Source organism: Cherax quadricarinatus, chromosome 58 (assembly GCF_038502225.1).
Source record: "Cherax quadricarinatus isolate ZL_2023a chromosome 58, ASM3850222v1, whole genome shotgun sequence".
Taxonomy (NCBI): Eukaryota; Metazoa; Arthropoda; class Malacostraca; order Decapoda; family Parastacidae; genus Cherax; species Cherax quadricarinatus.
In genome coordinates, this window is record NC_091349.1 from 11,473,441 (window position 1) to 11,501,005 (window position 27,565).

At 39.3% G+C, this 27,565-nt stretch overlaps 1 protein-coding gene and 1 long non-coding RNA gene across 3 annotated transcripts in view; both read right to left on the bottom strand.

The window, feature by feature from the left end:
- LOC138854420 (uncharacterized) overlaps positions 1–620 on the bottom strand; it is a 43,645-nt gene extending 43,025 nt beyond the window's left edge. Inside the window, exon 1 of the long non-coding RNA XR_011393627.1 lies at positions 1–620. This exon is cut by the window's left edge and continues 32 nt beyond it. This is a non-coding gene — a long non-coding RNA (uncharacterized lncRNA).
- Positions 621–7,637: 7,017 nt separating this feature from the next.
- The window catches only part of LOC128698064 (cadherin-86C-like), a 343,481-nt gene continuing 323,553 nt past the window's right edge, over positions 7,638–27,565 (bottom strand). The window contains exons 18-21 of one of the 2 annotated variants that reach the window (XM_070097607.1): positions 27,371–27,459; positions 21,372–21,489; positions 20,015–20,154; positions 7,638–12,931 (exon numbers count right to left, since the gene is read on the bottom strand). In XM_070097607.1, coding sequence (XP_069953708.1) covers positions 10,519–12,931; positions 20,015–20,154; positions 21,372–21,489; positions 27,371–27,459 — 2,760 coding nt within the window. In that variant the 3' untranslated portion in view covers positions 7,638–10,518. Of the gene's footprint in view, positions 12,932–20,014; positions 20,155–21,371; positions 21,490–27,352; positions 27,460–27,565 lie in introns of both variants that reach the window. The other variant, XM_070097606.1, reaches the window with a different exon arrangement.

The following is a 27,565-nucleotide window of genomic DNA, read 5'->3' on the forward strand; positions in this document are numbered from 1 at the left end:
GTGGAGTTGGAGGGGGAGTCAGCCATGTTTGTTGTTGTTGTTGTTGTTCCTTGGATGGCGGCGGTGAGGGGGGTTGATGATACACTGGCGTCCTGCTGGGTAGACAAGTTGAGTTCTAGGGTCCTTGCTGTTATTCTTTTATTACTGGTGTTGTTTCTTCTGCGATATCCTTTCATAGTATCACTGAAGTAGATACTGTGTAGCAATGGAGGAGAAGGCTTGTTTTCTCGGAGCTTGGGTTAAGTGGTTGTCTGGCAGCGGAGGCAGTGTTTGGGTTAGCAGGGCTGTCTTCCTTAGATCTTCTAATTTTGTCAAGATTTGGGTTACATTCTTAGTATTCTTGGGTCATGTTGTGGTCTACGTGGGTTCATGTAGTTGAACTTTCACTTAGGCCATCACAAGTTTTGATGAGCGATGTTTTTTTGAGAAAGAAGAGCTGGTAGTATACCGTTGCTGCCGCTGCCGCCGCCGCTGCCGCTTAGATGCTTATACAGTCCTCTTTATCAAAGGAATTAAAGCTTTATCTTCCTTGGATCAAACTTGATTACCGACCATTCCCAGGCACTGAATGACCTTTACAGCTTTAGCACTTCCTTGTGATTATAACAATAATTTTGACCGACCAAGCTGAGCTGGGAAGAAGTCAACGGTGTCTAAAAAAACTGCACATTATTGCATACTTTAAAAATCATGGAGTGTTGACACAGTCCCTGGATCTATTATGTGCCTTTGTAATATTTTAACTACTGCCCACAGGATGGCCATGGAGTGAGCATAAGCCTATTAAACTAATTTGAACCAAAAAAATTGTGCATTACTCATTTTTTTTTTAGATTAGTTTTGTGATGTCTAGTAATAAGTTTTATAAGCGTTACTCAAATGTTTTGTTTGAAGTTTTAGAAATGTTTTGTAACTGGGTCATATAAGATCGTGTTATAAGAGAGAGGTCTATTGTACTTAAATTTAAAGAAGACTTTTGACAGCGTACTTACCTGTTGTAGATTCCATGAATTATCACTCCTGATCCCCGGTCCCAGTCCACACCTACTAGCTGATTCTTCATTAGTAATCTTGTTCGTTCTATCAACTTTGACCTATATTTTACCTATAAATGATTACTTCACGACAGCCACATTTTACACAATATTTCAGGAATTAAATAATAAGCACCAGTTTGCACAATATTGTATTCAGAAACATGGACGTTTACAGCTGACCACAGAGTCCCTTTTCAGTCGACTAACTCAGATCTATTATCATGGAGATGGTAAAATATACAAGTATGTGTGTGTGTGGAAACTGACATTTCACCTAGACTAAGATACAATACACCTTACAAACTCTATATACACAATTCACACCTTGCTTGAGAATCTCGCCTCAAGAAGCAAGGCCTTCTGATTACCTCCCATTTCCCAGGTGCTGTATGACGCCCCGACAGGTTTAGTGCCTCCCCAAGAAAGTATTAAATATTACAAGCTCAGTGTTCCCACCGGGAACAATCTGCTGACAAGAAATCATCCCAGACAATCGAATTGTCGGGTTAAAAATCCAAACATAATCTTATCTTAGGTTCACTTGGGCTTTCAGGATGACGATCATTAGATAAGTATTTATTAACTTTACCAACTAATTTCTAAGCTAATTTGTACCTGGGTAAGACCAACCACTGGGAGTCGAACACTGGAGAAGTTACCTATACAGTGATGGGGTTTAACTATTGTGCTGGACCACAAACTTGAGGATGGTGTTAGTAACTCCTAAGAATGGTGGTAATAACTTAAGAATGGTGGTAATAACTTAAGAATGGTGGTAGTAACTTAAGAATGGTGGTAGTAACTTAAGAATGGTGGTAGTAACTTAAGAATGGTGGTAATAACTTAAGAATGGTGGTAATAACTTAAGAATGGTGGTAGTAACTTAAGAATGGTGGTAATAACTTAAGAATGGTGGTAATAACTTAAGAATGGTGGTAATAACTTAAGAATGGTGGTAGTAACTTAAGAATGGTGGTAGTAACTTAAGAATGGTGGTAATAACTTAAGAATGGTGGTAATAACTTAAGAATGGTGGTAGTAACTTAAGAATGGTGGTAATAACTTAAGAATGGTGGTAATAACTTAAGAATGGTGGTAGTAACTTAAGAATGGTGGTAGTAACTTAAGAATGGTGGTAATAACTTAAGAATGGCGGTAATAACTTAAGAATGGTGGTAATAACTTAAGAATGGTGGTAGTAACTTAAGAATGGTGGTAATAACTTAAGAATGGTGGTAATAACTTAAGAATGGTGGTAGTAACTTAAGAATGATGGTAATAACTTAAGAATGGTGGTATTAAGAATGGTGGTAGTAACTTAAGAATGATGGTAATAACTTAAGAATGGTGGTAATAACTTAAGAATGGTGGTAGTAACTTAAGAATGATGGTAATAACTTAAGAATGGTGGTATTAAGAATGGTAGTAACTTAAGAATGGTGGTAATAACTTAAGAATGGTGGTAGTAACTTAAGAATGATGGTAATAATTTAAGAATGGTGGTAGTAACTTAAGAATGGTGGTAATAACTTAAGAATGGTGGTAATAACTTAAGAATGGTGGTAATAACTTAAGAATGGTGGTAATAACTTAAGAATGGTGGTAGTAACTTAAGAATGGTGATAATAACTTAAGAATGGTGGTAATAACTTAAGAATGGTGGTAATAACTTAAGAATGGTGGTAATAACTTAAGAATGGTGGTAGTAACTTAAGAATGATTGTAATAATTTAAGAATGGTGGTAGTAACTTAAGAATGGTGGTAATAACTTAAGAATGGTGGTAGTATCTTAAGAATGATGGTAATAGCTTAAGAATGGTGGTATTAACTTAAGAATGATGGTAATAATTTAAGAATGGTGGTAGTAACTTAAGAATGGTGGTAATAACTTAAGAATGGTGGTATTAACTGAAGAATGATGGCAATAATTTAAGAATGGTGGTAGTAACTTAAGAATGGTGGTAGTAACTTAAGAATGGTGGTAATAACTTAAGAATGGTGGTGGTAACTTAAGAATGATGGTAATAACTTAAGAATGGTGGTATTAAGAATGGTTTTAAGTTGGAAAAATTCAGATTCAGGAAGGATATAGGAAAGTACTGGTTTGGTAATAGAGTTGTGGATGAGTGGAACAAACTCCCGAGTACAGTTATAGAGGCCAGAACGTTGTGGAGCTTTAAAAGTAGGTTGGATAAATACATGAGTGGGTGTGAGTTGGACCTGATAGCTTGTGCTACCAGGTCGGTTGCCGCGTTCCTCCCTTAAGTCAATGTGACCTGACCGATAGGTTGGGTGCATTGGCTTAAGCCGGTAGGAGACTTGGACCTGCCTCGCATGGGCCAGTAGGCCTGCTGCAGTGTTCCTTAGTTCTTAACTTAAGAATGGTGGTAGTAACTTAAGAATGATGGTAATAACTTAAGAATGGTGGTATTAAGAATGGCGGTAGTAACTTAAGAATGGTGGTAGTAACTTAAGAATGGTGGTAATAACTTAAGAATGGTGGTAATAACTTAAGAATTATGGTAATAACTTAAGAATGGTGGTAGTAACTTAAGAATGGTGGTAGTAACTAAACAACTAGTAACTAACACAAACTCACAAACTAGTATTTAGTCACTCAGCCATAATACCAACTTACCTCATAATTTGTAATATTTTAAAATAAAGAATTAAACTAAGTCTGCCCGAAATGCCTAGCCATGCTAGGTGTTCTAGTGGTACACTGTAATTATTATTTTACTACATGTAAACCACACAATAACCAAATTCTGTAAACTCAGCATTGTAATCTTTATAGAGAATAAACTTTGAATGGTGGTAGTAACCGCTGAATGAAGTGTAACCAGTTCTTTTACCATCAGACTTAGTAAATAAGTTTATTCAGGTATACACTAATACAGTTCCATAGATTATCATACATAGCAGCATATGTGTAGAGAACCTGGGATAACCCAAAAAAGTCAGACAAAGAGACTTATTTGCATTAGGGTCCTTATTTCCATTGGGGTTGATAGATATGAAAGCTAACAATTTTCAAAGGATAAATGTATATTGTTTTTTAAGAATAACAAAAAACAAAACATAATACATACATATATATATATATATATATATATATATATATATATATATATATATATATATATATATATATATATATATATATATATATATATATATATATATACAGTCGTAGACAGGCGATCTTAGTAATGCAAGACAAGCCATGGGGGATAGATATCTTCGATATCTTTCACACGTCTCCGTGCATCATCAGCAGCTATGCAATTCTGCAAGAGTAGCAACATGAATGAGAGGAAGTTTTCTCAGAGAAATATAGCGTAGTGACGCCAACCAGTTTCTAATTTTTGACAACAGAGGCAGAGAAAGACTTCATTACATTATGTTTCGCTCACTTTTGAGCGAAATGTGCAATAGCTTTCTGCTATAAGTAACTCTGCATTAGCCTACATGTCGGTATTCTTGTTTTACTTTATTTCACTCACATTTAACCGAAATGTAGTCAATAGAGTCTCTTCTAAGTAACTTTGCATCACCCTAAATGTCGGTATTTGCCTTGTAACAATAAGGAAACTTGACCCTAAAGGATATATACTCTGCAATGATCAAATGAACATAAGGGTAACCCATCAAGCAGTTACAACACCCATGGTAAGTAATCCATATCTTAGCGTAGGTAGGATAATCTGGTCTAAACCCTGTTGAATGCACGGGAGATTATTAACACTTGTAACTTATTTACTGCCAGTCAAGAATGTTTAAAACTTAAAACAGGGACTGAAAACTCTCGGTATTTTCACGTCGATGCTTTCCTGAACCCTAGTAGTCGTCACATTAATAATATTCGCTATTGTGATGCATTTATTTGGGCTTGCACACTGTGATTGTTCACTTGGCTATTGTTACCTCCTACCTGTTCACGTGGCTCTTGTTACACACTGCTTGTACACTTGGCTATTGTTAACACCCTGTTTGTTCACTTGGCTATTGTTACCTCCTACCTGTTCACGTGGCTATTGTTACACCCTGCTTGTATACTTGGCTATTGTTACACCCTGCTTATTCCCCTGACTACTGTTACACCTTGCTTGTTCCCCTGACTATTGTTACACCCTGCTTGCTCACCTGGCTACTGTTACACCCTGCTTGTTCACTTGGCTATTGTTACCTCCTACCTGTTTACGTGGCTATTGTTATACCCTGCTTGCTCACTTGGCTATTGTTACACCCTCCTTGTTCACTCTGCTACTGTTAAATCCTGCTTGTTCACCTGGCTACTGTTACACCCTGCTTGTTCACTCTGCTACTGTTAAATCCTGCTTGTTCACCTGGCTACTGTTACAAGAGCTACTCCTCAGCCCTTTTTGTTCACTGAAGTTATATCAACTTACATTCAGTAATGTTAACAATAACCTTTACTTACAAAATGTAACTGTAAATAAGAAAAAAAAAAACATCAAAGGAGAAGATATCATCTGGGTGTCAGGCAGGTCAGGTAAACACCTGCAATGAAGTGTGAAAGGCAAGAAGTTGCTTTATTTCGGATATTATCCAAATAAACCATTCTTGCTCTGCTATAAGGTTTGTACTACTGCATAAAATGTACTCTCGTTAAAGACAATGGGAAAAAGACACTTGTGGTATAATAAACAACGAGCTACGTAACTGCTACATTCTGATAGACGTATCTACGTTCAGCAACACAAAAAGTATACGAGTGTGTAAATAAAACAATCATCTGGTCAAAAATCTACTCCAGAAAGTTTGTATGACAAAGAGATTTTTGCTTTATGTACAAATTGACGCATCTCAGTTTTTTTTTTTTTTTTGGGGGGGGGGGCGGGGTTGAAGTCTGTCGATTACATGTGGGTAATTAAGGTAGCAATTTGCCTGTCCACTCCACTATCTCAGTCAATGACTTTGAAACCTAAAGGATATATACAGAGATATACACCTCTTGGTTTATAAACAATGATATATCTGCTGACTTAAAAACACTTTAAACAGGGAAGAGCGTGTCTTACAACGTTTCACTCCCATAGAGGCTTTACCAGATACTCGATAAAGTTCTGAGGGAGAAAGCTTGTAAACCAAAGATTTCCCCATCATTAAAATGTCTCTGAATCACTATTTGTCTACTTACACCACTGTCAACCCTGCTGTGTACTCCACTGTCTACTCACTGATACAGTCTACAGTGCAACATGCCTTCCACAAACCTGCCACAGATGACTCCCATAAATTCACATAACTCACGGATATCTATCAAAATATGTCTCACAATCTACGGTACTTTTGTCAACCTGTATCTTTTGTATCTAATTGTGTCTATTGTAGACTGATATTTCTTTTAATTCTTTCTCTCTTTACGACTTAAATGTAAACTAACAGTGAAATATACACGTAATAAATACATAGATCTATAAAAATATGGATATATTATTCTTTTAATATGACATTAGAAATAACTTTTACAAACTGTGCTGGGAACGTTAAGTCTATAATGTAATAATACAGTACATTCAAATTATGATAATGTAGTATAATATATAGTCAGACCTCAAATAATAGTGTTTGAAATAGTCAGACCTTAAATAATAAGGTTTAATAGTCAGACAAATAATAAAGTGATCAAATAGTCAGACCTCAAATATCAAAGTGGTTACCTTAGTTGAGGTCCAGGTTAAAATTTCATTTTCCGTTTCGATTTTGAGTTCAGTTTGTGTTTTACAGGCCATCTATCTTTCAAGATTACTTTAACCTCATTAATTTGGACATTTATAACAAAGAGTGTTCATAGTGAGAGATCTGAGAAGAGAGAATGCAGCCCCAACGCTCTGAACGGAAGAATTGATTGTTAAGAAGCCAAATCAAAATGAACACCAAATAAATCTAAATTCGTATTCCTGGGAAAACATTTAAAATAATGGATGTTAAGATCCCGCGACTAAGGAGGTTCGACCGTACATTATCACACTTGATTCACATAACATCAAACCATAATACTGTGATAATTTTTGTGTGGCTGGCTGATGCTGGCGAGACCAGCCTGATGTTAAATAACCCTAATACAGCAATTCAGTAACAGTTTTCATCATAACAGATCATTAACTGCATATAACAGGAACATTTCACCACGAGATTTTGAAACTGTTTAGTAAAATTATAACTGTGGTGGACAAAACGTTTTCAAGAGCAATAATGTTTTGCTTACTTGAAGTACAGTTTATTACGTCATTGAGACTTCTGAAGAGATGTGAACACAGAACTATATAAGGGCTCATACGGCACAAGACGTCGTAGCCCTTAATTAAAAACTAACGACAGAACTATGTAACCATGCACAGTGACCACAAATACAGTACAGTGATATAATTATCGTGTATGTGTGTGACCCTTTGTACAATCTCAATTAATTTACGTGGTGCGCGCGCGCATATATATATATATATATATATATATATATATATATATATATATATATATATATATATATATATATATATATATATATATATATATATATATATATATACATACATACAGAACAACCACTATGAAAAAATAGCGAAATTCGAAGCGCTTTCGTGACTTCTCACATTATCAAGGAATGATAGTTCCTTGATAATGTGAGAAGTCACAGGCAGTTAGGGTACAGATATTATATACAACTATTGGAAGAAAGATGGGCTACTGATAGTATAGGCAATGAGGTTCAAGATGTAAGGGATTATTTAAAAATGTAGTGTTAGAATGTTCAGCAGAAGTGTGTGGTTACTGGAAAATGGTTGCGGGAGGGAAGAGGAGCGATTGGTGGAATGATGAGGTAAATAGAGAAGAGAGAAAAAGTTAACATATGAGAGTTTTTTTACAAAGCAGAAGTGATGCAATGAGGGAGGAGTATATGGAGAGAAAAAAGAGAGGTTAAGAGAGTGTTCAATGAATATAAAGGAAAGCGAATGAGTGGGTGAGATACTATCAACACATTTTGCTGTGAATGGGGAAAAGTTTTGGTGTGAAATTAATAAGTTAAAGCCTATGGAACGAATGGATTTGACAGTTAAAAATAGGAGAGGAAAGTTAGATGGAGAGTTGGAGGCACTGGGAAGATGGGGGGAATATTTTGAGGAACTGTTAAATGCTGCTGATGATAGGGAAGCCGTGATTTCGTGCTCTGGGCAGGTGAAGGAGTGAGGAAGAGCCAGTTGTGAGTGTGGTGGAGTCCGTAAGACAGTGGGTAGAATGGAAAGGAGTACAACAGCTGGGATTGATGGGACAGAGACAGAAATGTTAAATGCAGGTGGGGATATAGTTTTGGAATGGTTGGTGCTTTTATTTAATAAATGTATGGAAGAGGGTAAAGTACCTAGGGAGTGGAAGAGAGCATGCATAGTTCCTTTGTATAAAGGCAAAGGGGACAAAAGAGAGTGTAAAATTATAGGGGAATAAACATACTGAGTATAGCTGGTAAAGCGTATGGTAATTACTGAAAGAATTACGAATAAGATGGAGAGCAGGATCACAGATGAACAAGGAGACTTTAGGATGGGTAGGGGATGTGTAAACCAAGTGTTTACAGTGAAGCATGTAGGTGAACAGTATTTAGATAAGGGTAAAAAGGTTTTTGTTGCATTTATGGAGTTAGAAAAGGTATGATAGGGGGGACAGGAGATCAATGTGGCAGATGTTGCAAATGTATGGAATATGTGGTAGGGTACTGAAAGCAGTGAAGAGTTTTTACGAAGATAGTGAGACTCAGGATAGAGTATGTCGGAGAGAGGGAGATTATTTCCCACTAAAAGTAGGCCTTAGACAGGGATGATTGATGTCACCATGGTTGTTCAATATATTTATAGATGGGGTTGTAAGAGAAGTGAATGCTCGGGTGTTGTCAAAAGGTGTGGGATTTAGAGGTAAAGAATGTAACACAAAATAGGTGTCACAGTTGCTTTTTGGTGATGACACTGTGCTTTTTGGGGATTCTGAAGAGAAGTTGCAGAAGTTGGTGAACAAATTTGGAAGGGTGTGTAAAAGAAGGAAATCAATAGTGAATGTAGGAAAGAGCAAGTTGATGAGGATAAAAAAAATAGGTTATGAAAGATTGGATATCAGTTTGGAGGGAATGAATATGGAGGAAGTGAATGTATTCAGATATTTGGGAGTGGACTTGTCAGCAGATAGGTCTATACAAGACGAAGTGATTCATAGAATTAATAAGGGGAAAAAAGGTGAGTGGAACACTGAGGAGCCTGTGGAGACAAAAAAAAATGTTGTCCACGGAATCAAAGACAGAAATGTATGAGAGCATAGTGATATGAACTCTATATGGGTGTGAAGCATGGGAGGTGATTGTTGCAACAAGGAGAAGGCTGGAGGCAGTGAAGATGTGTGTGAGGGCAATGTGCAGTGTGAATATAATACAGAGAATCAGTAGCTTGCAGATTAGGAGGTGCAGGGACTCCAAAAGTATTATCCAGAGGGTAGAGGAAGGACAGTTGAAGTGGTTTGGACATTTAGATAGGATGGAACAAAACAGAATGACTTGGAGGGCATATAAATCCATAGTGGAAGGAAGGCGGGGTAGGGGTCAGCCTAGGAAAGGTTGGAGGGAGGGGATAAAGGAGGTTTTGTGTGTTAGGGGCTTGGACTTCCAGCAAGTGTGCATGAGCGTGTTAGATAGGAGCAGTGGAGATGAATGGCTTTTATGACCTGGCGTGATGTTGGAGTGTGAGCAAAGTAGTATTTATGAAGGGATTCAGGGAAACCGGTTAGCCGGACTTGAGTCTTGGAGGTGGGAAGTACAGTGCCGGCACTCTGAAGGAGGGGTGTCGATATGTTGCACTTTTATAACTGTAGTGTAGGCACGCCTCTGGCAAGGCAGTGATGGAGTGAATGATGATGAAAGTGTTTCTTCTTTTTCTGGTCACCCTGCCTTGGTAGGAAGCGGCCGATGTGTTAATATGTGTGTGTATCAACCTTAGTACAAAAAATCTCAATTTACATGGCGTGTGTGTGACTATATGTACACAAAATCACAATTTTTGCATGAAGAGCATTGCAAATACCCAAAACTGCCCAACAAGTAGAACTATACTTAATAAGTCACGTGCACTGACTTTTTTTTTCAACAATTTACAATGGGAAATATTTCAGTTTGTCTTTGTTATACCGAGCTACCGTGCGTGCGACTAGGATTACAACAACACAAGCATGATCCCATGACCTGCAGAGATCTCTATGTGGGATGTCCAATATTTTCATATTTTCTTTGATAAAAGTCCAGTTTCCAAAACCACTTCTTGGAAGTGGACACGTAAAAAAGTTGTATATATTTAGAAAACAAGCATGACTGCCGAGTGTAGTATATCACAATTTTACAAGACACTTCAACAAGGCGCTTGATTGGCCAAAGTGATTAATGTCCGTCACTTTGCACTAAAACCTAAACAGAACACTTTTTTAAGGCTCGGCTGCCGCGGACTCTGGTCGCAGCTGCTCCGTCTGCATATCATCATAAGCTATAGTAAATATACTCTTCTTTTCTAGCAAGTGATTCCTCTTGCGACGTCCTCTTGCTGCCGCCACGGCCTGTAGGTCAACATCACTATCAAACAACTGCGAACTTTGACTTACTCCAAGGTTAATTTCACTGTCCATGATAGTGCGCAGTTCTTCTTCACCTTCTTGACCCTTTGAAGAGACATTTACTGTAGGTCCTCTAGACGGTCCTGTTGAATCACTTGGCATCTCAGGTAGGATGTGACTCTGAGTCTCTGAGCCTTCCGCAGCTTCCCGTGGTTCCGTTACCTTCAGAGTACCATCGTCTAGCAAGTTTTCACTTGCTTGTGAGCGGCGGACTCTTCTTTCCCTGCCTTCTATAGTTCTGTTGCTTGCTTCTGTAGAGTCACGAGTCAGTTCTGATTCATCAATGTCCACTGATCTCTTCCCTCTTTCTTTTGAGTCACGGCCTCTTTCACCTTTTTTGTCGTACCATTCCATATAACGTGCCTGTGATGTGCTCCTCTGCCTTCTGCTACCATCTTCGTTCACATAATCATCTTCGTATTCACTATTATAACTGCTTTTACCATCTGCGGCTGGCAAGGGATCGTCCAGCAGGTCGTGAGGATCTAGAGATCCATGTCGGCTCACTGAACGTCGCGCCGCCTCGCGCTCTAGTCCTGTCTCCAAGCTGGGGAGTGAGCCACGCCTCTCTAGGCTGGCTCGGCTGTCTGCCTGGGCGCCATGCCCCAAATCCAGTGTTGCTTGGCTGTGGGAACGTCGTCCATCCAGAGCTAACTGACTGTTGGATCGTCTGCCATCGAGATTGACTTGGCTGACTGAACGTCTTCCATCCATACTCCTGCTGTCTATACTGGAACTCCGGTGACCATCTGTCGCGCTCATACTGTTGTGGCGGGAAAGAGAAGATTCTCTCCTCTGTGGGTCTTCGTCCATTTTGGCCTTGGTTGTCTCGAAACGAAGAATTGAAGATTTGGTGTGCTGGTACATTGAATTGGGAGGAGTAGACCTCATTGAGCGTCGACTGATACTGTCCTCGTGGACTGTTGGTTCTACTTCTACCTGGGAGCTGTGTCTGGCTCTCTGTTGATCTCTCCGTGACGATCGTATTCCTTCTGCTTCTAGCAAGCTGTTGGTTTCCTCTTCTATGGGGGTTCGGATTCTTAGTCGAGGCACCATGTGATCGCCTCGTTCCCCACCCATGTCCTCTGTTTGTATTTGGACATCTGCGTGGGGAGGACTTCCGTTGTGCAGATACCGCACCGGCCCGTGGACGAGCGCCCGGTTGTCCTCGTACCCCGCCTCTCTGTCCGAGCGCGGAGTTACGCCGACTGACTGCCCTTCCACGTGCCGACCGCTGATATCCCCGCCCCCCGCGTCCTCGTGCATGAGTGCCCGCCTCTGCATCTCCTCCTGTGTTAACATTATCCCCCCCGGCTCTACGCCAGACCGCCTTATTGGGCGACCTTGACGGCCCGTGCTCCCGTCATCGCGGAGCACGGCGCCGTGCGGGCTGGCGTTTAGTCGGAGGTACTCCACGTTTCCCTGGCGGGGAGGTGCTGCTGGAGGTGGCTCGTCTTCAACGATGGTCTGTGGAGGAGGACCACGTGGTTCCTCCATCCGTGTATTTCTAGGATCATCCATTCGCATCCCTCTTGGGTCATCCATACGCATAGCTCTTGGATCATCCATGCGCATGGCTCTTGGGTCATCCATGCGCATGACTCTTGGGTCATCCATACGCATGGCTCTTGGGTCATCCATACGCATGACTCTTGGGTCATCCATACGCATGACTCTAGGATCATCCAAACGAATAAATCTTGGATCATCCATACGCAAACCCGTAGCACGTGGAGTATTATCAATATCTTCCATTATGTAGTGCTCTCCCTCTCTCAGTGACTCTGCGATCCTCGGATTACCTCGTTGGTCACGTATGACGAACGTTCTCCTGGGATCCTGCGAGTGGTAAGAGTTGCGAGAGTCGACCCTCATACCTCGACCCTGCTGCTGCTGAAGACGAGACTCATCGAGATCCTCCAGGAGAACCAGGTCCCTGGGACCACGACGACCCATAACGACTCGGTCTTCCAAAGCAGCTCCTTCGCCCCCTCCACCGAACTGCCAGTATCTTTGACGCTCATCGCCGCTCCAGGCAAGTCGTCCACCGCCTCGTTTGGGGCGGCTGACGCCGAAGTTGGTGAGTACGTCAGTGCAGCAAGTAGGTAGGTAGTCCCACCAGGTGCGTTCGTCTTCATACCCGCGGTAATTACCCCGTTCGTCCACGCGGATGTAAGAAACATGTTCAGAATCCGCATTCTCATCTCCAACTGACTTCATCTTTTTCCTGTCGAGTAAGAAAAAGTTCTCCTTAGTTCTAATTATCTCACGAGAAATTTTTATACTATTTTATTTTTTACAAAACCTGACAGTCACAAAAACCACTTTCATGGGATTCAAATTAGTTTAGTGGTTTATTGCACTTACCCATTTTTTTTAAATGTGGATAAAAATACCATCAAGTTTTAAAAACAAAATTATAAAAATACCTCAAAATTTTTTTCCAGACCAATAAAATGATTCCTAAGGGTTTAACATTTTCCCCATAATAATAATAATAATAATAATAATAATAATAATAATAATAATAATAATAATAATAATAATAATAATTAATAATAATAATAATAATAATAATAATAATAATAATAATAATAATAATAATAATAATAATAAACTCAGTACAAGGTGAGAGACTTGCAAAATTATGGGAACAAAATGATATGCAATAAACTCCATATATAATTTGTATGTTCTTATCTTATTATGATGTTCTCATGTTTTAATTAATATACTAAATGGTTATAACTATGACCATAATTTGTAAAGGGGGTGGGCCGGTAAGCCAGCGGAAGGCCTCGGTCAGATGACCAAAACCTCCAGCTGCGGGTCATCTAAGACCCGCGTCAGGAAACACTTGTCCTGTTTCCTGACGAAAGTTACCTAACCTAACCTAACCTTGTGTTCTTATGAGAATAAGAACGTCCTACAAACTGCCTCAGCTTGGATACAACAACACAAGCTGCATCATATCTAATACTGCTAAAATCCTCAGCCAGATGACAAAAAGCTGCAGTGGCGGGACATCACAAGACCCGCGTCAGGAAACACTTGTTCTGCTTCATAACCACTCTTACCTAACCTAATATCCAATACTAACTAAAATAGTTGATTAAAACACTGAATCACCAGAATGTTAATTGACCTCAAACTAACATTAAACTGACAAGTCTAACGTAACTCTGTAGGACCCCAAGGATTTCTAGGATCTATAAGACTGCTAGGACCTATAGGACTTTAAGAACTATAGGTCATATGCGATCTATAAGACTGCTATATGCTCCAATAAATTAAAAAAAAATAACCTGGACGTCTCTCCAAAGGCTCTTGATCCAATTCACTGGTGCTACCCGTGATTCAGCAGTGTCGTATAAGAAATAAAATTAACCCACAGAAGGTCTCCGATGCCGAAATTTACAAGTAATTTCCATTCAGTGTTTTATTTTGATATGTAAATAAATTCTGTTGTACAAGAATGGTATACAATACCGACAAGATGAAATTAAGACACAGGTGAAACATCTGGGTATCTTCATTGTAGACGTTTCGCCATCCAGTGGCTTTATCAATACAAATTCCAGGACATAACTTGAAGACAGTAGAACTATGTACAGAAGATGAGGTAATCAGTCCCTCAACCTTGAAGTAGGTGATAAGAGCACCATAGTCGTGGAGATTCTGAAGCAGAAGCAAGGAGCCTGGCGCTTATATACTAACGTCAGGTGGAAATGGGACGGGTAGCAGACGAGGGCATAGTCACTGGTAGGCGGGATTCCCCAGTGGAAGTAGGTCCTACCCAGAGATGGGTTAGTTGTAGTAGTAGTCGTAAAGGTTATGTACATGTCCTCAGAATCAAGATTCTACTGTTTTCAAGTTATGTCCTGGAATCTATATTGATAAAGCCACTGGATGGCGAAACGTCTACAATAAAGATACCCAGATATTGCACATGTGTCTTAATTTCATCTTGTCGGTATTGTATACCATTCTTCCACAACTTGTCAGACACTGCAACATCATGGAATCTTGATTCTGACGACATGTACATAACCTTTACGACTACTACTACAACTAACCCATCTCTGGGTAGGACCTACTTCCACTGGGGAATCCCGCCTACCAGTGACTATGCCCTCGTCTGCTACCCGTCCCATTTCCACCTGACGTTAGTATATAAGCGCCAGGCTCCTTGCTTCTGCTTCAGAATCTCCACGACTACGGTGCTCTTATCACCTACTTCAAGGTTGAGGGACTGATTACCTCATCTTCTGTACATAGTTCTACTGTCTTCAAGTTATGTCCTGGAATTTGTATTGATAAAGCCACTGGATGGCGAAACGTCTACAATAAAGATACCCAGATGTTGCACATGTGTCTTAATTAAATAAGTTCTGATGGATTTCACCGCTGGAAATGATTTAACATCACAGCTATGTGCACTTTAGTGCCACGTTATTTATATATAACTGACATGCAGGCATATTTAGACCCCAGTTGTCCGTATACAGAATAATAAGCGGAAAAAAAAGGCGTAGCTTCTCCCTACGAGCCCCGTGAGGGCGGGGAATGTGGGTAGGCCTGGGGACAGTTGGTCCCAAAGATGAGGAGGTACTTGTACCTCCTCCCATGGGAGACTTAGGTCTCAGACACTCCCTAGACAGGGAGCCAAAGCCGGGCCACCACTTGGAAAAGGCCCGGGCCGGGAGAATACCGGCGAATCTAAAAAAAAAAAGGTATCGGTCAGATGATCAAAAGCTCCAGCTGTGGGTCATATGACTAAAGACCCGCCTCAGGAAATACTTGTCCTGTTTCCTGACAAACATAATACCTACCTATAGAATATTTTGATTAAGACCCGTGTCAGGAGTCGATGTGTTGAGTCCATTCAATATTGATGGACTGAACTCACAGACTCAATGATGAGGGACTGATTACCTCAAACTCCTCAACTTCCACCATTCTCTCTATTGGACTGAAGAAGCCACTGGTCGGCGAAACTTTCCGGAATAAAAGTTCCTAAATGTTGCACAGGTGTCTCATTTATCAACGCCATTTACACCACAATCTTAGAATTACCGTTAAAATATGGAGATAAAAGGTATAAAATACCGACACGATCGAACAATAAGCACAAATGCGGTATAATGTGATTATTGACTACGTTTCGCCCACACTGAGCTTTATCAAGTCACAAACATCATCGCAGGTCAGTCTCAAATCCAACCTACCCAACATTTTCCACACTATATATACTCATGTACTCTTTACCCAGGTAAATCTATTTGTGACTTTATAAAATCCACTGTGTGGGCGAAACGTTGTCAATAAAGAATCACATTATACTGCTTTTGTGTTTATTTTTCCAGCGTTAAAAATATGTGGTTTATTTGTCTCTATGTATAAAACGTAAATTTCATTCCAAAAATTTCTCATTTCAAACTATCAAAAAAAAAAAAAAAAAAAACTACAGCAGCCAATGCTCGAGTGAGTAAAAATTTCAACGACTAGACGGCAAATTTTGCCAAAAAAGTGTCTTTGTTAAGAGCAAAATCACGACTGTTGAAAACAATAACAGTCTGGAACAAAGCTGTTGTGAGCAAACTATAAGAAGCTCGTGCTGATGTCTGATAGATAATGCTGATGTCTGATAGATAATGTTGATGTCTGATAGATAATGCTGATGTCTGATAGATAATGCTGATGTCCGATAGATAATGCTGATGTCTGATAGATAATGCTGATGTCTGATAGATAATGTTGATGTCTGATAGATAATGCTGATGTCTGATAGATAATGCTGATGTCTGATAGATAATGCTGATGTCTGATAGATAATGCTGATGTCTGATAGATAATGTTGATGTCTGATAGATAATGTTGATGTCTGATAGATAATGCTGATGTCTGATAGATAATGCTGATGTCTGATAGATAATGCTGATGTCTGATAGATAATGCTGATGTCTGATAGATAATGCTGATGTCTGATAGATAATGATGATGTCTGATAGATAATGTTGATGTCTGATACATAATGCTGATGTCTGATAGATAATGCTGATGTCTGATAGATAATGCTGATGTCTGATAGATAATGCTGATGTCTGATAGATAATGCTGATGTCTGATACATAATGCTGATGTCTGATAGATAATGCTGATGTCTGATAGATAATGCTGATGTTTGATAGATAATGCTGATGCCTGATAGATAATGCTGATGCCTGATAGATAATGCTGATGTCTGATAGATAATGCTGATGTCTGATACATAATGCTGATGTCTGATAGATAATGCTGATGTCTGATAGATAATGCTGATGTCTGATAGATAATGCTGATGTCTGATAGATAATGCTGATGTCTGATAGATAATGCTGATGTCTGATAGATAATGCTGATGTCTGATACATAATGCTGATGTCTGATAGATAATGCTGATGTCTGATACAAAATGCTGATGTCTGATAGATAATGCTGATGTCTGATAGATAATGCTGATGTCTGATAGATAATGATGATGTCTGATAGATAATGCTGATGTCTGATACATAATGCTGTCTGATAGATAATGCTGATGTCTGATACATAATGCTGATGTCTGATAGATAATGCTGATGTCTGATAGATAATGCTGATGTCTGATACATAATGCTGTCTGATAGATAATGCTGATGTCTGATACATAATGCTGACGTCTGATAGATAATGCTGATGTCTGATAATGCTGATGTCTGATAGATAATGCTGATGTCTGATAGATAATGCTGATGTCTGATAGATAATGCTGATGTCTGATAGATAATGCTGATGTCTGATAGATAATGCTGATGTCTGATAGATAATGCTGATGTCTGATAGATAATGCTGATGTCTGATACATAATGCTGATGTCTGATAGATAATGCTGATGTCTGATACAAAATGCTGATGTCTGATAGATAATGCTGATGTCTGATAGATAATGCTGTCTGATAGATAATGCTGATGTCTGATAGATAATGCTGATGTCTGATAGGTAATGCTGATGTCTGATACATAATGCTGATGTCTGATAGATAATGCTGATGTCTGATAGATAATGCTGATGTCCGATAGACAATGCTGATGTCTGATACATAATGCTGATGTCTGATACATAATGCTGATATCTGATAGATAATGCTGATGTCTGATAGATAATGCTGATGTCTGATAGATAATGCTGATGTCTGATAGATAATGCTGATGTCTGATAGATAATGTTGATGTCTGATAGATAATGCTGATGTCTGATAGATAATGCTGATGTATGATAGATAATGCTGATGTATGATAGATAATGCTGATGTCTGATACATAATGCTAATGTCTGATAGATAATGCTGATGTCTAATAATGCTGATGTCTGATAGATAATGTTGATGTCTGACAGATAATGCTGATGTCTGATAGATAATGCTAATGTCTGATAGATAATGCTGATGTCTGACAGATAATGCTGATGTCTGATAGATAATGCTGATGTCTGATAGATAATGCTGAGATAGATGTGACTGGAAGCTGAGGTCCCTTCAAGGAGGGAGGGTGCCTTAATGCCAGTGAAGGGCTCTTGATCCAAGGAATTGAAGCTGTATCCCATTCCTTAAATCAAACCTCTATTACCTTCCCTTCACAGACACTGTATGACCCTTACGGGCTTGCCGCTTTCCCCCTATGAATGTAAATGACAGAAGCTGAAGGTATTTAGTGCACATACCTGAGGCCACAAGCATCCATAACCGTTGACCTAATGAGAGAGGAGGAGACGTTGCTGTTTATTATGCAAATGAGTTATACTCTAAGATAATCAATGTGAAAGATGTGGGGAATATTATATATATATAAGTATACACAAATAACCCGCACACAGAGATGCTTAGGACGATGTTCCGGCCCGACTTGGACCATTTACAAAGTCACACTGTATTATTGTGTCTTTTTGTTCTTGACATATCTAGCCAGTTTCTCCCATGTGGGTTTAGCGCTCCCCTGTGTTTAGTCTTAACCATCAAGGATGTCAGGTCCTCATTAACACTAGAGCAGTAGACAGAGAATACCAGTCACTAGCATGCCAGTTTCAATGACCATTTCAGAAGCCTGATCCTGTACAAGTCTAACAAGCCATTTACGAGTAATAACTGGAGATAATAACTGGAGATAATAACTGGAGATAATAACTGGAGATAATAACTGGAGATAATAACTGGAGGTAATAACTGGAGGTAACATAATACTGACTGATCTTAGTCAAGCTAAAAATCATCCAGTATCTTGCTTAATGAGGAGTATATTTAATATACTACCCCTGGGTTACTGAATTTTCCAGTCACTGAGATATATTTCAACTAATATAATATTTTAAAATCGCGAATAATTCCTAAAAAAAAAAAAAAATGACCGCTACTTCACCTTAATAATAAATAACTTCATCATGGAAGTTAAAGACAAAATTAAAAAAAAATAAACGAATTATAGAGTATTTAACTCAATCCAGGTGTAGAAATATAATAATGCCAAGATTATAATAAACACTTGTCCATGATGAAGGTTGTGCCACATTTGTACATAATTATTATTTTTTTGATGGGCTGGACCGCACGACAAAAGAAATCAGTTCGATGAACCAAAACTTTACTGATTGAGTCACTCCACTGAGGTCCGTGTGTCAGGATATAAGTGTAATAATGTTGGCAGAATTACTGGCAATATGTTAGGTAAAAGGACACATGTGCAACTAATGCGACATTTTATTGTGGCAACGTTTCGCTCTACAGGAGTTTTGTAAAGCTGTTGCGGCCTGGCGAAGCTTCTGAAGAGCGAAACGTTGCCACAAAATATCGCATTAATTGTACGTGTGTCCTTTTACCTCTTAGGTAAAAGGATGTAAACGACGTGGAATTCAATCCCCTCATTCCACTACCACTATCCCGGTCCAAATCTCGAATGTGTCACATACAAGAGGCAAAAAAAATTGACGGCCAAGCAAGAAAGTCTTCCTCCCAGAGAGCAATAATAATATTCAACAACAAACACCAGTGATGTCCTCAGAAGAAGGTCTGAGTTACAGTTTTAACACCACCTGGAAACACTTGCAAGCTATCATAGGTAAACAGTGCTAGATTCTCTAGCATATCCTTAAAATCGACTTGTTGGCAAATATTTTGCTTTGGACTGTAAAAGTAGGCAACGTAAGATCTGTACAAAGTAGTGTAGAGAATCTTAAAAGAATCAGCTCAGAGGAAACTCTATAGGTAAACTTAAACATTAGAACACTATATAAAATACATACCTTTCTCTGTAGAGCGGACAGATGGGCCAGAAGCAACATACGATAATGAAGAGGATGATGAGAGCAAGAATGACACACAACACCACCACCCAGGCCAGGTATGCCTTACGTTGTCCCTCCAGCTTGGCCAAGTCCACAGTCTGACGGAAATATAAAACTCAGTAATATTTAGGAAAAATAATTTTATGGATCATCTATATGATTAAGACTGGTGTCAGGAAACTCTTGTCCTGTTTCCTGACAAACGAGAAAAAACAATATTTTGACTAACGCAGGAAGCACCGAGGGAAGAATATTTATCGGTTTATATATACTGAGAGTGTAATCCCTATTTCAGGTGAAGTATTCTTTACTACTGGCGAACAGGTTATCTGCAGCGTTAATGATGGTATCATCATTTTGGAACACTGCTAGGCAATGGTCCTCTGTTTATGGAATGAGGTGTAAGTCTTAGCTGTGGTAAAGCAGCTTATACTTAACAAGGTACAGGTCATCAACTGACAAACACCCGCGCCAGGAAATCCCTTTTTCGTATCGAATGAAACCTCACCATCTTTTGCCAGACTTCAATGTAAGTTCAATACAACAAGTCCTCAACTTATAAATGCTTCAAGTTGCACACAATCCACACTTACAAACGGGAAAGTGAGGAATTAATATTAAAGATCCACAACAACTGAGCCACAATGTCTGTAAACATAACCACGAGCCATTATATTCTACACAACTTGCTTGTAAACTGAAAAACCAGGAAACCAAAAATCACATATAATTAATAAAGCTACAAAATATAGTAATACAACTAAAATACAGTGTAATACAACTAGAACATACAGCTACAAGATGCAGTCAAGTCTCGTTACTTCCGACACGTTAATCTTACATCATTCAACATAGTAACTCTCCACACCTTCCCTTCTGCAGTGATATTGTCGGGTATTCTTAGTAAAGCCGACTTCCATAGTATTAAAGACAAGCTTTAGCTAGCAAATTAAGACCAAATCCCTGTACCCATTATTTGTATCTGTAATCTTTTGAGTACCACCCACTATGTATGTGGTGACTAGCACCCACAGAATGATTATTTATTGTAATAATGGTGGCAGAATTACCGACAATACTTAAAGCAACATGGCACATGCGCAAGTAATGACACACTACTGCGGCATGCGTCCTTGTACCTACCAGTAAATGCGTCGAGCATTTAAACACAACACGCCATCCAACACATTCGCAATGAGTTCTCATCTACTTCGCATTCCTGTACGATATGAGGCTACAGTGTTGCTTCAGCGAAGCTATGAAGCACACATGTAAGCGGCAGAAAAATGTGATGGAAGAGTGATGTATATCTTACCTCCTTAGGGTCCCCAGTTTGAGCCACTGCTGCTCTGGTGCCGTTGAAATGTTGCAGAATCTTCTCTATGTCAACTATTGTGTTGACGTCATTCCTTACCAGTGCTGTTACTACACTCCTGTTGATGGTGGGGGAGGGCAAGGTAGGACGGAGGAGGAGACGGCAGGACAGTAGAAGACGGCAAGAAAGAGGAGAGAGTAGGACAGAGGAGGAGATGGCAGGACAGAGGAGAAGAGAGCAGGACAGAGGAGAAGAGGACAGGAGAGAACAGAGGAGAGGTCAGGGCAGGGCAGAGCCGAGAAAAAAGTAGTGTTGCAAGACAGAGGAAGGCAGGGAAGGGTAGGGCAGGACAGAACCAAGACAAGTAGGGTAAAACAAAATAGGGGTAAGAAAACACAAATCAGTATCGTGAACTACAAAATATCGTACACTATATTCAAACACTTAAAATATACGGCATTATATCAAGTATAGCAAAAAATCCAGTTACATGTGACTGTCTTGACGGACAACAATACATGAACATGCACAGTACTATATTAGTAAAGCTGAGTAATAATCTTATGTTTCACTTTATTTCAGGGTTGTTTTAACATACTTGCATTTTATTCTGTATAAGCTTGTTGTGATCAGTAACCTCAGCCAGCAGCATGATGGCGTGTATCATACTGACATGTATGATGACATGTATCATACAGTAGTGTATGACAACATATATCTAACACTTACGTGATATGTGTCATACAGTCGCGCATGACATGTATCATACAGTCGTGCATGACATATATCATACAGTCGTGCATGACATATATCATACAGTCGTGTATGACATATATCATACAGTCGTGTATGACATATATCATACAGTCGTGCATGACATATATCATACAGTCGTGCATGATAATATGAATCATACAATCGTGCATGATAACATGTATCATACAGTTATGTATAGGTATAATAGTTATGCATGACATGTATCATACAGTCGCGCATGACATGTATCATACAGTCGTGCATGACATGTATCATACAATCGTGCATGATATGCATCATGCAGTCGTGTATGGCATATACCACACAGTTATGTATGATGCGTATCATACAGTAGTGCATGATATTGCTACAGTACAGAGAAATTACCCTCTAAATTTTCCTCCATAAATTATATATCATTATGCGCTATAATCATGCACTTCAATGATTCTAGAGCTTTAAAAATGATAGTTTAATATATATTTTAATAGCGGCTGCTGTCTTTCTGTACGTTACAGCGACCAAAACAAGCCTACCAGAGAACATTACTTAGACATAAATACGGGTGGTAGACAGAGTGCGCAGATGACAACCATCACAATACACACACAAATTACACATTTAGGCCTGTTAGGTTTAAACTGCAAAAGAAACACAACAATTTCAAATCGCCACACAGTGAGGGGAACAAAACTCCAACTCTGGTAGACACACTGTAAACCAGAAGTTAACTGCTGTAAACTCATGGGTAAGAAGAATGTAGGCTTGCAGTATACTCCGAGAGGTGTATGTCTCTCAGTGTATACACACTGAGAGCCTATTTTAATTCATATTTTAGGTATTAGAGTATTATTGATTGATGGTGAATAAGTTGCATGCACCCTCAGTGACCCTCGTGTAAATCTTTCATATCCATTAACCAGCCTAGCACATTTACCGGAGATCTACATTCAAATGATCAACAATAATGACAGTAAGCACAATATACAAAAAATATTTTTCAGGGTGCTCGTAAGGGTTTCATCCCATCATAAGACTGACTACTATGTAGAGATTCTTTGGTTTCACACTCTGGTATTGAATTCTATCTGGACAGGTTATTAGAACCCGTGTCAGGATACACGCTGTCTTGTATCCTGACCAATACACCATCATTCAGTGTGTATACTCGTAAGAGTATACACGCTGAAATCATGGATATACAAATGTAATTCAATTATTACGGTATACTTAGCCTCAAACACTGAGAGTATGCTGATTTTACTTACGTATACACAAGGATCTTACTCTCTGTGTATATACTGACTCCTCAGTATACACACTATTCTTGATCAACTCTCACGTGAAACATCTGGTGACAGGTGACATGCAGAAGTGCTTACACAGTGAAACCTCCAATTTGTTCACCTCGTTTAGGTCAGGAGGAACGCTATCATCATCAGTTCATCAGTCGTCACTATAAAACTTGTGTGCCTTCGACACAGTAAGGAGGGTGAGAAGGGACGACAGGAGCCGTGAATCGACCCCGTTTTTCCCCTTTGCAAACACAACAAGGTGAGTACATGTGATTAAGTGAGGAAAGCATTAGGTGAAGTGTTCTGTAGTGTGTAGATACCCGTACCTGTGGGTAATACCTACCATCCTACACTACCATATTTCTGATACAGAGGACTAACCTTGTTATTATGTTTGGTATGTTTTCCAGAGCATTTACGTCCACTCTGTATTATGGAGATCAACTACGTTGTATATTATGAAGCGTAACCAGTGATATATAAAGTTGAAGTCAAACCTTAGGACTTTATTATAATGAACTTTAATGCGAACACTTAACGCACTGTTGTCTTGGCTTTAAATGTCTACTAACCAGAACTCCTAAGTCTCTTTTTCGTATTCCCTTTGGTTAAGAACTAGATTATTTGTTTATAATTGCCTTAATCACTTTCTTTCCCAAGGATCAGAATTCTACATTTGTCCACATCAAAGTGCATCTGCCACTTTTTCTTAACTCTAACATCAGCCTACAGCATCTATCACTTCAACCTCAGCATCAACCTACTGCATCCATCACTTCTCCAACCACACCATCAACCTACTGCATCAATCACTTCTCCAACCACACCATCAACCTACTGCATCTATCACTTCTCCAATCACAACATAAACCTACTGCATCTATCACTTCTCCAACCTCAACATCAACCTACTACATCTATCACTTCTCCAACCTCAACATCAACCTACTGCATCCATCACTTTTTCAACCACCACATCAACCTACTGCATCTATCACTTCTCCAACCACAACATCAACCTACTACATCTATCACTTCTCCAACCTCAACATCAACCTACTGCATCCATCACTTCTCCAACCACAACATCACCCTACTGCATCTATCATTTCTCCAACCACAACATCAACCTACTGCATCCATCACTTCTCCAACCACAACATCAACCTACTGCATCTATCACTTCTCCAACCACAACATCAACCTACTGCATCTATCACTTCTCCAACCACAACATCAACCTACTACATCTATCACTTCTCCAACCTCAACATCAACCTACTGCATCCATCACTTCTCCAACCACAACATCACCCTACTACATCTATCACTTCTCCAACCTCAACATCAACCTACTGCATCCATCACTTCTCCAACCACAACATCAACCTACTGCATCTATCACTTCTCCAACCACAACATCAACCTACTGCATCTATCACTTCTCCAACCACAACATCAACCTACTGCATCTATCACTTCTCCAACCACAACATCACCCTACTGCATCTATCACTTCTCCAACCACAACATCAACCTACTGCATCTATCACTTCTCCAACCACAACATCAACCTACTGCATCTATCACTTCTCCAACCACAACATCAACCTACTGCATCTATCACTTCTCCAACCACAACAACAACCTACTGCATCTGTCACTTCTCCAACCACAACAACAACCTACTGCATCTATCACTTCTCCAACCACAACATCAACCTACTGCATCTATCACTTCTCCAACCACAACATCACCCTACTGCATCTATCACTTCTCCAACCACAACATCAACCTACTGCATCTATCACTTCTCCAACCACAACATCAACCTACTGCATCTATCACTTCTCCAACCACAACATCAACCTACTGCATCTATCACTTCTCCAACCACAACAACAACCTACTGCATCTGTCACTTCTCCAACCACAACAACAACCTACTGCATCTATCACTTCTCCAACCACAACATCAACCTACTGCATCTATCACTTCTCCAACCACAACATCAGCCTACTGCATCTATCACTTCTCCAACCACAACATCAACCTACTGCATCTATCACTTCTCCAACCACAACATCAACCTACTGCATCTATCACTACTCGGAAATCTAAGTCATCCTGCACCTCCGTCAGAAATTATTTTCAACAATAGCTTTTAGGAACACCATTTATTCATGCAACATCTTTAAATGTATGGATGAAATGCGTTTCTTGATTATTTAACTTTCTCCAGCAAGGGTACGACGTTCCGCAGGACCAGCAAATGCTTCATGGTTTAGACTACCAACCTCATCAAGACTACTGAATCACCAATAACCTTCATGATTTACTATGAATGATGCACTATTACGACTTAGTCTTTTCTCAGCCACTAGTTCATGTCACAACGCTGTTTTATCATATCGCTTGATATCTGAGAATCGCTTTCGAACAGAAGGAAGTGTAGTGTAATAAAAGCCTAGTCTCTCGGACATCTTTTCCGTTCATGGGTTGTTAGCTGCGTGAAGCCTAGCAGATGACAGCAGCAATATCTGGTGTTAACAGCGGCAATACCTACTGGTGTTAACAGCAGCGACACCTATTGGTGTTAACAGCAGCAACACCTACTGGTGTAAACAGCAGCAACACCTAATGATGTTAACAGCAGCAACACCTAATGATGTTAACAGCAGCAACACCTACTGGTGTTAACAGCAGCAACACCTAATGATGTTAACAGCAGCAACACCTAATGATGTTAACAGCAGCAACACCTACTGGTGTTAACAGCAGCAACACCTACTGATGTTAACAGCAGCAACACCTACTGGTGTTAACAGCAGCAACACCCCCTGATGTTAACAGCAGCAACACCCCCTGATGTTAACACCAGCAACACCTACTGGTGTTACAGCAGAAACACCTACTGGTGTTAACAGCAGCAACACCCACTGATGTTTACAGAAGCAACAATGATGAGAAAAAACAGCAAGACCCACTGATAACACGAACACCCATTGATGTTAGCAGGAATACCCAATGAAGGTAACACTAGCAACAACCACTGACGTTAACGCCCGGTAGTGTTAATAATAACACCCACTGATGTTAATACAATAATACCCACAAATGTTTAAAGCAGCAATAAAACTAATAAATTTAAAGCCAACTTATGATCATTTAAGATTAAATTATTTAAGTCTTGCTGTCAGTCTAAAGACAGCTAATAATTATGTCAAATGCTTTTAATTACGGGTAATTAAAGCCTGGGAGTAATAAAAGCAGACTAATAAAAATTGTTAATCTAAGCTACATTTTTCAAAAAATGCAATAACTATTTAGCATTTAAATTTAAAGAAAATAAGGCAAATACTAGCTGCATTAAGTCTTCAGTATTCAAGAATCAGTTTAGGTTCAAATGTTAGATAAATTTTAGGAGTAATGTGAAGTATTGACTTAAATGGAGAATGTGTTAAATGTATGTATTTAAATAAGATAGGGAAAGGTCACGTAGAATTAAGTAAAGCCTCTTAAGATTCAACATTGCGTGATTTTTGCTTTAAAATGTGTATGAAGTTCATCGGTAATTGAATAGCATATAATGTAAAGGCCTTTCAACACGCTGTTCAATTTGGGATGAACTTTCTTCAGACGCATTTGCAAAAAAATTGCACTGTAGGTATTGAGCTTTATAAGAGCTTACCAGTATTACAGGTCATAACTGATCTATTCATGTAAATCCTGTGTAATGAGGAGTTAACGTGTAAATGTATGGAAATAAATCACCCGGAAATATTTCACACACTCGTTGTTTTAGAGGAAGCACAGATATACAGCGTAAGAAATAAAGCAGTATAGTGTATAATGAGAGCAGCAACAACAACAGCAAAGTGTGTGATAATACACGTCATGTTCGCTCTCTCTCTCTCCACCATCTTACTTATTAGGGTCAGGGAACCTGCTGTTATCACTGGTGCTGTAGTCTTCAACCTTCATGATTTCTGTCTCGCCTCCAGTTATCGTGGTCAGCATTTTCTCTATCTCAACCTGTGAAGAATAAAATAATATAAAGTGTTTAGTTTTGTTTGTGTGTTCAGTAAAGTATTCTATCAGTTTCTTCTTCGAGAAAAGAGAATAAGTCACAGTAATGTGT